This window comes from Cucumis melo, chromosome 4, assembly GCF_025177605.1.
Source record: "Cucumis melo cultivar AY chromosome 4, USDA_Cmelo_AY_1.0, whole genome shotgun sequence".
Classification (NCBI taxonomy): Eukaryota; Viridiplantae; Streptophyta; class Magnoliopsida; order Cucurbitales; family Cucurbitaceae; genus Cucumis; species Cucumis melo.
In genome coordinates, this window is record NC_066860.1 from 12,948,640 (window position 1) to 12,967,166 (window position 18,527).

The following is an 18,527-nucleotide window of genomic DNA, read 5'->3' on the forward strand; positions in this document are numbered from 1 at the left end:
ATGCCCTTATACACATCAATCGTACTTAAAGAAGTCATCAAGGTTGACATAGATTATACGTATTATTAGTGCAATTGCCTGATCCTGACCATTCCATCAAATGGTATTTCTTTCTTGTCTCCATTGTACGATAACAGTGCGTCATGTCACCTAAATGACGATAGGAATGAATTTTGTGAGGGTCAGATGAACCATCGTATGACGACGTCATCATAATCTCTCACAAAATTGTTTAAACGACAATGATATAAGGGTTGGTCAAATTTTCTTTCCAAAGCATGACTTATTGGTTAAGTTATCCATACTAGCAATATGAAATAATTTTGACTATCGTGTAACAAAGTCATTAAAAAGTCTATTAACTTTGAGATGTTTGATGGAGGAATGTAAGTCTATTAACTTTGAGATGTTTGATGGAGGAATGCAAGTGTCGAATTCATGCTACTAGAATGGATGAAAGTGATTCGTTCAAAGTGAAGAAGTATCTAAATGAAAATACATGTTTCCTAGAAATTAGATTGGGTAATCATTGCTAAGCCAAAAGTTGGGTTATCAGACACTTGATAAAATCCAAATATGAACAAGTGGATTGTACATACCACCCACGAGATATAATTGAAGATATTCGACAAGATTACAATGTGAACATAACGTATGGAAGAGCTTATCACACAAGGAAACACATGGTTCACCAGAAGGATCATATGCTCTTGTTAAATTCTATGAAGAGGCATTGAAGATTGCAAATCTAGGTACGATATTGGAGATTGAGATTATAGACGATCTGTACTTTAAATAGTATTTGTGGCATTGGGCCCATGCCTTTGGAAATTCTTGAATTGCATTCATCTCGTTATCGTGGTTGACTATACCCACCAACAAGAAAATATATAGGTATGTTGTTGATAGCAACTTGTATTGACGAGAACAACAAGATATATCTGGTTGCACTTGTCATTGTAGATGGTAAGGACGATGCATCTTGGTTGTGATTCATGTCCAATTTGAGGGCATTGGTAGGAAGCATTTTGAACTTGGTTATTATGTCTAATCGTGATTTGTCCATTGCAAAATCTATATCGCTAAGCATTTCATGCACTATAAATATATCATAGTCGTAATAATCTGATAGGCAGGTTCAAGAACAAGGACGTAATTTCATATTTTTATCTTGTTGTTAAGGCATATAGGATGGTTGGGTTTCAAATATACTGGGCTAAACTCGATCAGTATCCTAGTGTGACGATGTAGCTTAAAGACGTTGAACTCCATCGATAGGCACATGTATATCAAGTTCGTTGTAGGTATGATAAGATGACTATACTAACATAATCGAATGAATGAATGAAGTCCTAAAAAATGCACGCGAGCTTCCAATAATCAAGTTTTTGGAATACATTCACGAGCAACTATAAGGTCAGTTCTACATTCGGCGGACCTAAGTTATGCCTTGCACAACCATTGTTTCCGATTTTGCAATGTCTTTAATAAAGAAACCCCAGGTATTGTCTAGAACATATAAAGCTTTTCCTGTGGATATGTACATGATTAAGTGGATTATAGATACTTGAGGGATATAGTTGATCTTTGGTCACATACATGCACATGCATGGAGTATAATTGCATGGAGATCCCATGCTCCCATGCAAAAACTACGACGACCCTTCAAAACATCAACATTCAAACTCTATGCTCGAAATGGTTCACTGGCGAATGTATCATTGCTTCTTATGTTGAACCTATCTACCTAGTTGGTCATAGACAAGAATGAAGACCACAACTAGATTTACAAAAATTTATACCAAATTCATTATTGTCTCAACCTAAATTACACCTCAAATTTCCATCTCTCTCAATTCTCTTCACCTATTGGGTCCCACAACCCAACCCGATTCTAAGTTCAAAAATAGCGGGTCAACACTGGTGGTGGTCCCCGGTTCGGGTTTGTGAATAGTAGAGATGTCCATTTAACCCGTGGGGACCCGCCCCGAATGGGGTGGAAAATCTCCGATTACACGAAAAAGGAAAAGGGAGCGAGGAAATTTGTTCCCCATTGGCAACACAGGGCCGTGGATGGGGAATACATTCCCATACTACGACCCCACCCCACCCCGAATATAAATATAATTAATATATATATATATATATATATATATATATATATATATATATATATCTATTTACTTATTTAATAATATGTAAATGTGTTAAAAAAAAAACCTATTTTGATATTATTCCTTTTTTTTTTCTCTATTACATTTATTTATTCTTTTCCCCTGATTTCATTTCTTTGTTGTGAATTTTTCTTAAAAAGTATATGTATATGTTTTGCCTTGACTTGTAATTTGTAAACTTATATTTAAAAGATATGTTGTTGTGTCTTAAAAAATATGTTGTAATTGGAGACTTTGTTAGAATACTTATGGATTGATCTTTGATTTTTTTGTATATATCTTTGAATTTTATGGATGGATTTCTAAATTTATATTCTAATAGTTGAAAAATGAGATTAATGTTAAAAAAAACAAAACGGGGAATATTTCCCCACGGGGAACCCAACCCCTGCCCCGTTCCTCGTGGGAAAAATGACGGGGATGAGGAATGATATAGGGGGCGGGGACGGGGACGGGGAGTGGCATCCCCGGCCTCGCCCTGCCACGTGGACATCTCTAGTGAGGAGATTACGAGGATTGGAAAGCTATGAAGGTACATTTTCTTTTTAACGCTAATTTTGTTTAATTAAGATAGATTCAAGCATGTTAATTACTAAATAGTTTAGTTGCAATTAGAGTAAAATAGATTCTATATTTCCACTACGGATGTCTCTTTTTCTTTCATACACAAACTGTCCCGCAATATTTAAAACCAACAAAGGTATATATGAAATTTATGAATAAATGATCAGGCTTCATAAGCTTTTCTTATTTTGTTATACATGTCATAAATATTTAGAAGTTTTATTACATTTATGTAAACTATTTTTTCATTGTTATTTTAACCCATAAAATTTGAACTAAAAAGCTAAAACTAATTTATAGTTTAAATAAACACACAAAATAGAGAGAATTCTATTGAAAAAGGAAATAAAAAAAATTGATGTGAATTACTTAAAAATCACATATTTATTTGGTGGCAATCCATTCATGCTACTTTGTAACTGTGGTAATTCTCTTTTGATTTTTCTTGGCTACTCTTCATTTACATATATATCATTTCGATTGTGTATACCACATTTTTATTGAATGCCAGATCATGTAAATAAATTGTTTTCAAAAATCTTCCAAAAGAAAAGGTTTGATTACATTGAGAAAATGAAGTTATTAAAAAAAAAAAAAAAAGAAAATGGATAAATAAACAAATTGATATTGTTATTTTAAACTTTTGACTAATCTCTATCTCTTTTTGGTGATTCACAAATGGAGACTCCACCTTGTTGTTTATATATGTCTCAGGAGAGAGAGAAGGACAAGAGACTCATTTGGTCTACTTTTGCTTTTTTTTTAATGCATATTTATCATAATATTAATTTCAAAACCATTTTTAAAACATTAGTTGTTTTTAAATCCACAATTGGTAAAATCTTTCTCAATTTAAATATGAATATTTAATTTTAACATTAATATACGATAGTGGATGTAGTATTTAGGATTATTTACTACATGAATTAGAGTTATTTGATTTAAAATGCATTCGGTTAATGCATGACATAATTGAAATTAACCAAAATTTAGAAAGACATTTTTGTCCAAAATTTTAAAAACCATTTTTAAAATAGTATTGATATTGATATTTGATATTTGATATTTGATATTTGATGTTGATATTTAGCCTGAATTATAATATCCAATCGATACCTTCGTCGTCTTCATTATTTATCCGCTTCACCACTGATTGTTGGTTGCTTCGTCGGATTATTCAAACATCTCCCCGGACTCGGTTTCGAGAAGTCCGAGCAGAGAAATGTAGGTCATCAACTCTAATATACCCTTTTCTCGATTCTTCGTTTTTTGTTCTATTTGACGACAGTATAGGGGTTTCGGCTATTTGATTGTTGTTTCTGTTCTTCTATGGTTTATTTTTGAGTCCACAGGGATAATGAATTGAAGCCGATGGATGCTGAGCAACTCAGAGAACGTGCTCATAAAATGGTGGATTTCATTGCTGATTATTACAAAAACATCGAGGATTTCCCCGTGCTCAGCCAAGTAGAGGTTGCATTGCTTTTTCCTAGGATCCTCTTTCTTTTCTGTTCTTCGTATTGATTGCTTTTAGTTTTACTTGTTGATTTCTGAATGATAATTATGTATTACGCATTTTAGTATGTGAGTGTGAATTAGACGTTTCTCAACGTGGAAGAGCACAATTTTATCTATTACGTACTTCCATTGTTGTTCAAATTTTTTCTTGACCTACTTTCAATCTTGTTCAAAATGTTATTCACAAATTTCTTTCACTTTTTTTTTTTAAAAATAAATTTTTATGTTATTTTATTTTATTTTTTTGGCTTTTGTATTGTGATTATGCAATTTATTTAAATTTAACGCTGCTCTTTATTTCTTAAGTTTCGAAGTTGAAGTTGAATTTGATTGTATTTTTGTTTTTCACTTAATCGTCTTTTGCTTATGATTTTTTTTTTTGAAAAGCTGTTTGTCATATTTTTTTCTCTCGTCACTTTTTTAACTTTTTTCCTCAATTGCGAACAAAATGAAATATATGCGGCCCAACATTTATTCATTTATTTATTTATATTTTGAAACTATTGTAAAAAATACAAATTTTAAAGGTATATTTTAATGATTAAACTCGGCTAATATTTCTAAATTGATTTTAGAAAGTAATGAAGCATATTGAAAGTAAAAGTGTTACCAAAATGGATGATAATTCAGTGGTGTTATTTTTGGTTTTACTAAGTGTTAATAAAGCTGTTCTTATAATTTTACTTTTAATTTCCATTAATGGAGACCTTATTTCCATTTAAAAATAACATAAAAGGAAAAACTAAAAGTTGATGACAAAATGGACTCAGTAATTAACATGGACTTCTTCCTTTGAGTTAAAGGTTTAAATCTCCTCATCCCATGCACTTTTTCATTTTTTCCTTCTGATATGCCTTTTGGTATTTCCATGCAGCCCGGTTATCTTCGAAATCTTCTACCAGAATCTGCACCTCATAATCCGGAATCACTGCAAAGTGTTCTTGATGGTAAAATTTATTATTCTTCTTGTGGAAGGATGAAATAATAAGTAATACCCCAAAACGTTTGGACTCTTTAGTGGGACAGACTCAAAAGTATTTTATATAGTTCAAGGCATTTAACAGTATTAAGTGTAACATGATTTGGAATTATTGATTAATAATTTAACCATGAAATTTTATTCGTAAAAAGAATATAAAGTCAGTAAAATGCGAGTAGGAAACTCTCTAGGTTTTTTTTGGGTTAATGTTCGAGTCTTAGATAGTTCAATGGGTTTTGTAATCATATTGTCAATAAATTCTTTTCGTGATTCAGATGTCCAGAAAAAGATTTTTCCGGGTGTAACACATTGGCAGAGCCCCAACTACTTCGCTTATTATCCTTCTAACAGTAGCATTGCTGGATTTCTTGGGGAAATGCTCAGTGCAGCTTTTAATGTTATTGGTTTTAGTTGGGTAACTTCTCCAGCTGCTACAGAACTTGAGATGATAGTTCTTGATTGGCTTGCCAAATTACTGAAGCTGCCTGATGACTTTCTCTCGTCAGGTAGTTTTGTCGATTGTGATGGTGCTTTTGAATGTTTTTGATGAACAATGAAGCTTTCTCTTACATTCAATTTAAGTGTTTGTTTTATATTTGTAACATTCTTATTAAGTGAGGATCTCTGCTGAGGTTAGTTCATTCAAACAGGGAAACTATGAAGCTCAAGCAGCTAATTAAATATTGTGTTATTGACTTATATTTCAGGCATGGTTGAGAGTGATTTTTTAATTGACTGAAATCACTTTGGTCTTGCACTTCCAACATGTCTTTAATCATTCAAAAATCAAATTGATAATTGATTTTACACTGAACACTATTTTCGTACCACCAAAATTGTTTTTTGAATGATTAAAAACATTCTTTCAAGTGATTTTGAATATCGTAAATGTGTATGATGTTTTTCTTTTAAATGAATCAATTAATTTTGTGTACCTTACACTAATAAGGCTTCCTTTATACTTACACTAATAAGGCTTCCTTTATACTTGTTATATTAATATACCATGCTAGAAAGTTAAACTGGGAAGCTACTTTTTTTTACGGTAGTTTGGAGTTCCTCATAGAATGGAAAATAAAATAAAGTAATTATGTTTTCTATTGCTGGACGTAATTCCGTGCTCAAGGAATTTGATGTCAAGGTTGCTCGAGAAACTTGTGGAAAGATAAGGACGTAGAGGAACTATTGAGTTTTAGTTTGGTTTTATGCTTTGGTTTGCTTTAAGATATTCTGTGAACTTGTGAAATGTATGTAATAAAACAAGAATCTTGCTGCAGGAAAAGGCGGGGGAGTAATACAGGGAACTGCCAGTGAAGCTGTTTTAGTCGTGCTACTGGCCGCCCGTGATCGAGCTCTAAGAAGATTTGGAAAAGATTACCTTAAGAAACTAGTGGTTTATGCATCTGATCAAACGCACTCTGCTTTACAAAAGGCATGCCAGGTAATTTGAAGGTGTAATATTCAAGCTTGAATCAAGGTTCTAACTTTGTTCTTAAAAATTTACCTCATTGAGGTGATTTATCATTTCATTAAGCACGTTATATTATGAATGGTGCAAAAATCTATCACAAACACAACCTTTTGAACAAATGCCTTAAGGTTGTCTGTATTATTTTGATTGTCAGTTGGTTAAATAAGTATGGACTCCAATGAATAAGCTCCTGGCCTATTTAAATGTATATTTTTGTTCTGCATTTTTTGGTAGATTGGAGGCATTCATCCTGAGAATTGCAGATGGTTGAAAGCAGATATTTCTACCAATTATGCTCTTTCTCCCAATGTTCTTTCTGAAGAACTTTCACGTGATACAGCCAGAGGATTAATTCCATTTTTCTTATGTGCTACAGTAAGTACGAAGAATATGCTTGCTTAAGATCTATAATTTCATTAAATAAAAGTTGTTTTGCCGCAGTATTTATGGTTCCACCCACCATCTGGCTTCATCGAGTTTTCATAGTTCAGTCTACTATTTGACCTAGTATAATTTAACAATGGCCTTTAGAAGTTCTTCAGTGAATTAAGTCTGTTTCTTGAACTGCTCGATTTTGTTGGTTTATGCTGGCCAATCTGATTTCCAACTTCAGTCTTATTTTTCCTGAGGAAGAAAGTAACAAAGCAAATAAACATTGAAGATAAATACTGAAGAAGAACCCATGTACCAGATTCTTTTTCTGAAACACTAGGTTTAGTCTTTTAACTAGGATTTTGATCGTCTTTTACCTGACTATAACAGGCTCATGTATTAATATTATAGTATTGACTGCAGAAATGTGTTTCACAAGAGTGGAACTAGCAATTTTCACAGAGAGGAAAAAGTTTATATTTGAACGACTTATATTTTATAGGCTTTCAATTCTAAAAATTTGGATGGGAAGTGTTTTTTTTTTCCTTGTCCTCTCCCTAAGGGCTAAGACAGTTACAGGGTCAATTGCCCCATCCTTCCATCTACGCTCACTCCTAATTCTGTGTGTTCAGTAAGATTTGGTGTTTTTGCATGCAGGTTGGCACTACATCATCAACAGCTGTAGATCCTCTCCCTGAACTAGGAAGTATTGCTAAGGTTAGCACTTTTTTATCCTCTGAATTGAAATGGCATAGCTTCTGAATTTTTTACGTTTTTTCCACTTTTGACTTTGATGATTGAACTTTCAAAATGTACATTTTGGTCCCAGACATCAGAGTTTACTTTATTTTGGTCTTAAACTTTTAAAATATCTATTTTAACCGCTCAAAATAACTATTTTGGCCCACGTGTCCAATGCTTGTGTTAGAAATAGTGGGCTTAGGTTATGTTGAAAGCCCAAGGGTACTTAAGATTTACTTTGCCCTAATTTTTTATTATTTTAATAAGGCTCGTGTTGCCTATAAATACTTCTCCGTTAGTACCTTATTATCATAAGAAAATAATAAGAAATATTAGTATCGTGGTTTTTTTTCCCAACACTAGGGTTTTCACGTAAATTTGTTTTTTGTACGTCTCTACTTTCAATAGCTTGAAATCGTACACATTCTAACATATTAATACTTATTCAAAGCTATGTCCTTAATTTTTTAAAAACAAAATGTAGGCAAGAACTAAAATGGTTATTTTTTGAAGTAAAATAGACATATAAAGCGACTAACGATGTTTAAGAATGTTTTGTGGAAAAGCAAAAGGGAATATTACTTTTGACAAGCCTTTCTATATTAACCGATGTTTTGGGATTGGATGTAATGAGTGAAACATGGGGATTATGTAATTGGGAAGGCTAGAGCTAAATTGAATTGCCATCTGCTCTGCTAGCAATAAATAACATGATATATACAAAGCACGTGCTAAGTGGTTTCATGTAGTCTTCATTCACATGCAATGTACACATATGTAAAAAAACAAAAAAACTATTCGTTTTGTATTTATGATTCATAGATTTTCTCTGATTGAATTTTAGCCAAAAGAATTTATCATGAGCAGAACCCTTGCTGTTGACAGAGGCACGAAATGTGGTTTCACGTTGATGCTGCTTATGCTGGAAGTGCATGTGTATGTCCTGAATATCGACAGTACATTGACGGTGTTGAAGAAGCTGACTCATTCAATATGAATCTTCACAAGTGGTTCTTGACAAACTTCGATTGTTCAGTACTGTGGGTCAAGGTATATGCGTAACAATATCTGATGTCCGCTAACAGGATTTCAAAATGAAATGTCTGCTTTCTTTGATAGAATATGTGTTAGCATGGTTATGTATGTTCATGGTATATGAATTCTCTAAGTCTGATAGATTCCTCGCACTACCTCCTTCCATAAAGAGCAAAAAGGTAGAAACCAAATGTAGTTGAGTTGAGTTCACTTCCATTCCTTTATCCACACTATTTTGGGCACATTAGAAAATCATTTGGTGGATCGACTATCTGTTACTTCCTAACTAGTATAAGATCTAAATATATTGATATTGAAAGCAATAAACATGAAAGCAAGGCTTATGTGGAAACCATAGTACCAGAAGAAAAACCACGATATTGTTACTCTTATTATTTTCCGACGATTTACAAAGGTACAATGAGGGAGATTAAATGGAACACACAAAGATATAAAAAAAAAAGTTTATGGTAAGCCTTTCCATAAATAACTTTTTCCATAAACACCCCAAAGGCCAAGCCCACAAATTCGAACACTCCCCCTTAAGTTGGGACATAAATATCAATGAGGCCCAACTTGCTAACACAAAGGTCGAAGTTTAGTCTGAGAAGCCCCTTGGTGAGAACATCAGCAACTTGTTGGCTCGAAGGGATGTACGAAATGCTTATGCTTCCACTGTCAAGTCTTTCTTTGATGAAATGTCGATCAATCTCAACATGTTTAGTTCTATCATGTTGAATTGGGTTGTTAGCAATACCAATAGCGGCTTTATTATCACAAAAAGCTTTAATGGTGTCTCACATTTCTGATGAAGATCATATTGGACTTTCTGGAGCCAAATTTCCTCACATATTCCTAAACTCATATCTCGGTATTCGGTCTCAGCGCTGCTCTTGATCACGTCACTTTGCTTCTTACTCCTCCAAGTTACAAGATTGCCCCAAACAAAGGTACAATAACTGGAGGTAGACTTTTTGTCAAGAACAAATCCTGTCCAGTTTGAGTTAGTTTATGCCTCAAAGGTTTTTCTGTCTGTCTTTCTAAACATCAACCATTTACCAAGTGTCATTTTCAAGTATCTCAAAATTCTATTGACAGCTTCCATGTGTTTTTCATAGGGGACCTGCATAAACTGGCTGAAAACACTCACAACAAATGAAATATCAGGACGAGTATGGGATAAGTAAATCAATTTACCCACAAGTCACTGATATTATTCTTTATCAACTGGTATCTACAAGACGCTGATATTGTTCTTTATCATCAGAGTTTGCTAGTTTACAGTTGAATTCAATGAGTGTCAGTAAAACGACATCCCAACATACCTATTTCGGTTAGCAAATCAAGAGTGTATTTTCTCTAAGTCACGGAGATGCCTTCTTTAGATTTGGTCATCTCCAATCCAAGGAAATATTTCAGATTTCCCAAATCTTTGATTTCAAATTCATCATTCATTCTCTGTTTTAGTTGATTGATTTCAGTCTGATCATCTCCAGACAAAACAATGTCATCTACATAAACTATCAAAGCTGCAATCTTTCCTATCTTAGAAACCTTTGTAAATAAAGTGTGATCAGAGTGTCCCTGACTGTACCCTTGGGACTAAACAAAGGTAGTGAATCTGTTAAACCATGCTCTGGACGATTGTTTCAGACAATATAAGGATTTATGGAGTTTACATACTTGTCGACCAAATTGGACTTCAAATCTCGGTAGGGGGTAGACTTCCTCCACTAGGTCTCCATTCAGAAAAGCATTCTTAACATCTAGTTGGTATAGAAGTCAATCTTTGTTCACACTGCAACAGATAGCAAGACTCTAGTAATATTCAACTTAGCAACTTGAGAAAAAGTTTCTAAATAATCAACATAAGTTTGAGTAAATCTCTTTGCAACTAACCTTGTCTTGTGTCAGTCAAGAGTTCCATCTGCTTTGTATTTGAGAGAGAACGCCTATTTGCATCCCACAGTTTTGTGTCCCTTAGGTAGAGCACAAATCTCTTAAGTTTTATTCTTTTCAAGAGTCTTATCTCTTCCATGACAGCATTCTTCCATTCAGGACACTCTAAAGCAGTGTAGATATTTTTCGGCATTCTTCCATTCAAGACAACTATGGAGAGAGATTATCCTAGGAAACATAGTAGCAAATGGGATGTTTAGTATAGGACCTAGTACCTTTCCTCAGAGCAATGGGAATGTCAAGAGAGGGATCATACTCATCAAGTTTCCTTGTATGACCCTGTTCAGCTTCATTATTATTGAATCCTATCTAGCCTCAGTCTCATCACCATTATTCTTTTCTTCCACATTTTCAAGAACAACATCAGGTCTGTCATTCTCAGTTCAGTAGGGTTTTCCATACCTTGATCTCGAGGATGTTCAAAGTCTTGTACTGGAGCCGGCGACTGACTAGTAGGGGATCCAACTTCCTTTATAAGATTCCTCTTGTAATATGTTTTCCAGGGAACTTGGTTTGTGGAGAGGACTATGGGATGAGGATCAGAGTCAGACACAGTACTTGGAGTAGGTTCGATAAACTCTAAGGTACTGTTAGACTCTGAAGATGACCAACGGAAAGTAAGGTCGGTCCTTACAAAAAGTACATCCATAGTGACGGAGTATTTCCTTGATGGCAAATGAAAACATTTGTAACCACGTTGATGAAGGGGATACTCAACAAATACAGAATGACTGAGCCCGAGGGGTAAATTTGGTCTAATTAGGGTCTGAAATTATAGACATAAGCAGTACACGAAGGGGAACCTTAGAGATTAGACAAGTAGAGGGGTAGGGCTCTTTAAGACAATCTAAGGGAGTCTGAAGGTGGAGGATACGAGAAGACATTCTATTGATTAAATAAGTTGCTATAAAAATAGCATCTCCTCATAGGTATAAAGGGAAGTAGATAGCATAAGGGAACGAGCTACCTTTAAAAGATGACGGTTTTTTTCTACTCGGCCACCTCATTTTGTTGAAGAGTGTAGGTGCATGAGTTTTGGTGAACAATCCCCTTAGAGGCTAGGAATTCACTAAGGTTATGGTTTTGGAATTCCCAACTATTATCACTCCGAAGAATTGCAATTTTTGTATGGAATTGTGTTTCAATGGTGTGATAGAAGTTTTGACAAATAGAGGAAACCCCATATTTATCGATAATAAGGTAGATCCAGGTAAGACGGGCATGATCGTCAATGAAAGTTACAAACTACCGTTTCTCAGATGAGGTGATGATCTTAGAAGTTAGAAGGACTCGAACATCACTATGGATAAGGGTAAACTGTTGTGTGAATTTATATGGTTGTGAGGGAAATGAAACTCAATGTTTTGCCTAGATACACACATCACAAGATAGAGAGGAGACATCAATTTTAGAAAAATGATGGGAAAACAAATATTTCATATAATTAAAGTTTGGGTGACCCAATTGAAAATGTCACAACATACAATCATGTTCAGAAGTGCAAAATAAAAAAACAGTGAACTAGCCCTAGAGATATTACTACCAGAGGTATCATCATCAAGAATGTAAAGTCCCCCGCTATGTCGGGTAGTGCCAATCGTGCTCCTCAAGCTCATGTCTTGAAAACAAACAGATTTAGGTAAGAAGATAGCTTTACATGTTGCTCACAAGTGATCTTGCTTTTAGATGGCGAATTGTAAGACAATTTAGGTACATGCAAAACATTCTAGGGAGCAAGACCATAAAAGGAAACTATTTGTTCTTTCCCAGCAATCGGGGCTAAAGAGTCATCGACTATTCTAATTTTTTCATTACCGGCACAAGAGGCATAAGAGATAAAGTGCTCCGAAGAACTTGTCAAGTGATTTGTGGCCCTCGAGTCTAAAATCCAGGGATTTTTTCCATCAACACTAATAAACCCTAGGGACTGAGGCATACCTGACTGGACAATGACACAAAGAGTAAGAGTCTTGGTCTGGTTTGCAGTAGAGCCAGTTGACTGAGATGTGCTGGCAGTGGTAGTCTCTCTAATGTGAGCATGCCCTGTGTTTTGTTTCTCATTGGAGGACCATTTCTTATCTTCTAAGGGACGACTGTGGAGTTTCCAACATTGATCCTTGGTCTGCCACTGTTTCTTGTAGTGCTGACAAATAAGGATTGATTTTCCATTATTTTTGTCATTATCATGAGTCAAGGATCGGGCACTAAAGGCATGGTAGTCAGTATAACCATGACATTAGTACGATCTTTTTTAAGACGGACTTCAAAACACACTTCCATTAAGGAAGGAAGAGATCTTTGTCCAAGTATACGACCATAAACAGTATCAAATTTAGGATTAAGCCCTGCAAGAAAATCATAAATACGGTCAGCCTCCTCAAGTTTAGCATATTGTATACCATCATTTGACATGTCTCAACCTATCTCCCTGCACAAATCCATGTCATCTCCTTATTGAGATAGGAAGTCACGTCCAGGGTCCCTTATTTGCAATCATGGACTTGTTTTCTCAGTGTATGCAATCGAGAGGCATTCTGAGGCTTCGAGTAAAGGGTCTAAGTTGTATCCCATGAATCTTTTGCAGTAGCTGCATACAGTAGAGGCTTGTTAATATGAAGTTTCATACTATTAATCAACATGGACCAAATGAGTGAGTCCTCTAATTCCCAGAGTTGTTCCAAGGCGTCACCCAATGGAGGAAGAATAGTCTCTCCAGTTAAGAACCTGAATTGGTGGCGGCCTTCATGGAACATCTTTACTCTTTGGGACCATGAAAAATAATTTTGCCTATTTAATTTCTCACTTGGAAAATTCCTTGTAGACGATCCCAATGGACCAATTATATAATTTGAAGCAAATTAGGGAACTAAGTTATCTGGTTCTTGGAAGACATCGACAACTTGATTGGTTTGGAATGCGTCAAAGACTCGTCCGCTTCAACCCCCGATTGATTATGGAGTTGTTCAGTCCTGTTACTATAGAAAAAAGGTTGCTGTAAAGGGTTGACGGACAGCGGAGCCTTGCTGTACAGACTTGACAAATTTGTGGTAGAGGGTTGCTGTCCGGAGGGCATAGACAGTGCGTGGGTTGCGGCTGACTAGAAGGGTATGACGGTTGGAAAGACGACGGAGCGTGGAGGAAGCTAGGATGGGCGTAGAGATGAAAAGACGGCGGTGCGTGGGCCCACGTGCCTGACACAGGTGGCGCATGAGGCTGTTCATTGCCAGACGGCGGTGAAGGTGTTCCTATTAGGTAGATCGACGGTCTCTGAATTTGTTGGAGCAAATTTTCCATGGTGGTGGCGACAGTGGCGACTTCTGGTTTGGTTTGGGTTTCTCCTAGATTGTTTTCTAGTGTTTTATTATTGTTTGTCTCTGATACCATATTGAAAGCAATAAACACGATGACGAAGCTTATGTGGAAACTTGAGTACCGGGAGCAAAACGACGATATTGTTACTCTTATTATTATCTGATAATTTACAAAGTTACAATGAGGGAGATTAAATAGAATACACAAATATATAAGAAAAGGGAAAAAAAAAAAGGATAATGGTAAGTATTTCCATAAATAATTTTTTCCATAAACACCCTAAGGGCCAAGCCCACAAATTCTAACAATTGATGTGTAAAGATGAAGAAAAACAAGATAAATCAAGTTCAGGGTACTTGGGAACCTCCATCATCAGCATACTAACTCAAGCCTTTAACCACTCAACTAATGCCTACCCTCACTAGTTCACCCTCCCTTCATTACATAGGATTCAGTAACTAACTTCTTAGCTAATTACCCTTATACCCCTTATTAATATCATACTAATATATTTTTATCTAGGTTCCTTACACTATATTTCTGTTCTTTTGCATATATTTTCGGTCGTCAAAGTTAATTCACATGTGTTGTGGCCACAGGACAGACATGCCTTGATCCGGTCTCTTTCTACAAATCCTGAGTACTTGAAGAACAAAGTAAGTGTGACCAACCATCAGCCTAATTTGTTGAGAACTCTTGCAATGCAATTATGCTAGTAGAAATTGCAATTGTTGATTTGTATTGTTTGTGTATAACTCTTTTGCGTGCTGGATCTTTAAATGCTATTGACATTGCAGGCCTCCGAAGCAGAACTGGTTGTGGATTACAAAGATTGGCAAATTCCACTTGGGCGCCGTTTTAGGTGTGCCTCCAAAGTTGAAATGATATGTGTTTATAAAGGTTTCTACATTTTCATTCTAAGGGATATTAATATATAAAATGTAACCAGAAGACACTTGATACCCTGTCTAAACGACGAACTGCAACTGTGAACAGGTATTATCTGTCCGGAAGTCTTCTAAAAATTCATTATATCAAGTAAAACCTTTGTGATGGAGAAGAAAAATGCACCACTATACTCCGTGATTATAGATTATACTAGAAGAAACCTGCATGGATTTTTTTTTTTTTTTTTTTTGTATGAACATTTTCTATTTTAACACTTGTTTCTGAGAAATGTTATATAGTCCAAGTAATCCTATGCTTTTCTTGTCTTAGATCATTGAAAGTCTGGTTGGTGTTGCGACTGTATGGTACAGAAAACCTTCAAAAATACATAAGAAATCATATCAGGTTGGCTGAACGTTTTGAAGCACTTGTACGTGAAGATCCAAGGTTTGAGGTTGTAAATTCTTTTCTTGCCCTTTTGTTCTGTAGTATTGCTTCCTTTACGCCCTTAGCATCAAAGAATAGTCACGACATACTCTAGTGGCATTTTAGTAAAAAATGATAAGAAAATTGAGAATAATAAGAACAAAATGGCCGTGTTTGGTACGGTCAAAGCGTCATTCTTAAAAAGTTTATTGTGCAGATTGTTACACCAAGGATTTTCTCTCTAGTATGTTTTCGCCTTCTGCCATCTCGCAAAAATGAAGATGGAGGTAACAGACTAAATCAAAGCCTGTTAGATGCTGTAAATGCTAGCGGAAATATTTTCATTTCTCACACGGTAAGTTGTTCCAATTTGTAGAGTCGTAGAAATCCCCAGCTGGTTATTGTGTTTTAGTGACTATGTATGTGTACTTTGTATGACATTGAAGTATTGATATAATTAAATTTAAGCTTAAATACTATTTTGGTCCTTATACCTTTGTCTTTAGTCTATTTTGGTCCTCGAACTTTATAAAGATGATCACTTTGATCCCTTAAAAGTTAAATAAAAACAAAAATGAAGGGGCCAACCAAGATGGGCATCTTTAAAAGTGTAATGTCCAAATAAACCAAAGTTGAAAGTATTCAAACCAAAGCTAAAAGTTCATGAACCAAAGTACTCAAACTCAATAGGAGGCCTTGTGTTCAAACTCTTGGCTCTAATTAATATTGGCTTTCACATGTTAGGTCATCTACAAATTTTCAAGCCTACATGTGATGTGAGAGTTGAAGTATTGATGTAACTAAGTTTTGTAATTAGTATAACTCATTTTGAGTTAAGCTTTAAGGTTGATAGGTGAATTAATTTTCTTTTGGCATTGTAAATGCAAGAGGAATGAGAATTAAGGTGTGTTTTAAATTAACCAAAATTGCAGGTTTTATCAGGAAAATACATACTTCGATTTGCAGTAGGGGCGCCACTGACAGAGGAAAAGCATATTAATTCTGCTTGGAAGTTATTGCAAGATGCGGCTTCCACTTTGCTTGCTATTTGAGAACGTAAGTTAGATCTTTGATCTAATTCACTTTTATTTTCAAGTTTTATTTACATCATAATCTTGTTTGTTTCCACTTGTCTCAGTTGACATGCATCACCTCTCTTAAAATTAGAAGTTCAAATCTTCCATTCATCTCTCTTCAAATTAGAAGTTCAAATCTTCCCATTCTTAAAATTACTGTAAAAGAAAGTATTTTATTTATCTTCAACTTCCATTCATCTCTTGAAATTAGAAGTTCAAATCTTCCTTTCTTAAAATTACTGTAAAAGAAAGTATTTGATTTATCTTCCATTCTTAAAATTACTGTAAAAGAAAGTATTTGATTCTTCATGTTTCAAACTATTGATTTAACTTTGACATTAAGTTGTCGCCATGCATTAGTCGAGAGATGAATGAAGTAAACACTTTGTCAGCCTACCAAATTGAGTTTAGTAACTAGTGTCACAAACTCTTCTTTTGAGGTCAAAGATTTGACTCGGTCACCACAATTGTTATACTAAAAAGTAATATTTTAGAAATTAAAAGTGAGCTTTTTTTTCTATGTAGCCTTTTTGCAAAGAACTTGGTTGTAGATAGAGGAAGCTTTACAAACCAAGAAATCTGAATTGAATCAAAGGAAGTTGAAGAGTTGCAATGTTTGGAACTTCAAAATTTATTTGAACACCCAAGAGTCATAATTTAGATTCATTCACATTTTTAAGGGATTATGTATTTATTTTAATGTTATATGTTTTCATTTATTAAAGTAGTTGAAAGAGTATAAAATAAAATGGTGTGTCCTTTGATTTAATATTTTAATTAGTATAAATAGAGTTGAAGTCTCCACATTTAAAAGAAGAATTTCGATGAATGAAATTTGAGAACTCTAAAATGTAGAATTTTGTTCTTGTGTGTTCTTGTGGTGATAGAACGCATGAATATTTGGAGCATTCGTTAACAATAACTAATACCTTAAAACTAAATTAGATTATTTTCAGAAAATTGTTTATGGACCGGCTAATAAACATATAATAATTCTATTTGTATACGTTAATACTTTGAATCATTGAATATTTGCAATTTGAAACTATTTAAAACTAAATCATAGAAATTCAAACTCTTAGCAAAAAGAAAGTGTTTTCAATGAAACCAGAATAAATAGTTACTGACAAACCAACCTCAGAGACAACTACCCCTCAAATCATAAAAGTAAAAAAAAAAAAAAAAAAAAAAAAAAAAAAAAAAAAAAAAAAAAAAAACAATCAAATAAATGAAATTAATGGACGTATTTATTTTATCACTTATTTGTCATGAAGGGGATATGATGATTGAAAATCTATTATAGCTAAAATTGATTATAGCTATTTCCAATCATAAAGTGAAATGGCTTTATTTGAGTTCTAGCCCTGAAATTTAGGGTTGTTTCCAACTTTATTTTGATTAAATTATATAACATATTATCGAAAGTATTTTTTATACCAAAATTCGAGAGTTGCAAAGTCCAGTAAAATTAATGAAATCTATCCCAAAAAATTCAAGGTTCATGATAATAACCTTCTATTTTAAAGAAAATGAGAACCGAGAAACAAATATAAGATTGAAACGAATACACACGATTCACATATGCATGAAAAACATCAATCAACCATCTCATGGGTTGCTTTAAAACAGCCAGCAGCTGTGACCTTAGTACATGTCAACATTGAAGGGAAGACATTGGAGGGGGCATGACATTAAATTCTTGATTCAAGATTGCTGGTGCATTACCATCTAAAATTTAAAATTTCTGACATAGAGGATGATTGATTTTAGATCCTTCATTTTGGAGCCTTTCTTTTTTTTTTTTTTAAAAAAAATACAATAAAAGAATTATAATGAGTAATATTTTTAGAGCTAATAATTAAATATATAACAACATTTTAAAAAATAACATATAGAAATTAAAATCTAAAATGATTTGGTAAATGGGATTTTTATTTTAAGCCACTTTCATTTAAAAATCATAAAAAAATAAATGGGAAGTATTTACCAAAAAAATTGATAAGAGGAAGTGC

General features: G+C 34.2%; 1 protein-coding gene across 7 annotated transcripts; it reads left to right on the plus strand.

Annotated features, from left to right (window-relative positions):
* Window positions 1-3,687: 3,687 nt before the first annotated feature.
* On the plus strand, window positions 3,688-17,284 carry LOC103489832 (tyrosine decarboxylase 2). Of its 7 annotated transcripts, none has more exons than XM_008449141.3 (14): window positions 3,688-3,962; window positions 4,091-4,211; window positions 5,131-5,203; window positions 5,511-5,741; window positions 6,513-6,676; window positions 6,941-7,081; window positions 7,736-7,795; window positions 8,705-8,869; window positions 14,725-14,781; window positions 14,923-14,987; window positions 15,344-15,467; window positions 15,657-15,794; window positions 16,372-16,495; window positions 17,041-17,284. In XM_008449141.3, coding segments are annotated over exons 1-13 (1,461 nt in total). In that variant the 5' UTR covers window positions 3,688-3,960; the 3' UTR covers window positions 16,492-16,495; window positions 17,041-17,284. The 7 variants fall into 7 exon arrangements, 6 of the variants coding, with proteins under 6 accessions (XP_008447363.1, XP_008447365.1, XP_008447366.1 ...); XM_008449143.3 differs by lacking the exon at window positions 17,041-17,284 and adding an exon at window positions 16,578-16,857 and having other exon boundaries at window positions 3,799-3,962; XR_007820100.1 differs by lacking the exon at window positions 17,041-17,284 and having other exon boundaries at window positions 3,799-3,962; window positions 15,344-15,460; window positions 16,372-16,383.
* The last annotated feature ends 1,243 nt before the right edge of the window (window positions 17,285-18,527 follow it).

Coding starts and splice junctions, on each gene's coding strand:
- LOC103489832 (XM_008449141.3), top strand. Junction 5,204..5,510: donor ACTGCAAAGTGTTCTTGATG/GTAAAATTTATT, acceptor TTCGTGATTCAG/ATGTCCAGAAAAAGATTTTT. Junction 5,742..6,512: donor TGATGACTTTCTCTCGTCAG/GTAGTTTTGTCG, acceptor ATCTTGCTGCAG/GAAAAGGCGGGGGAGTAATA.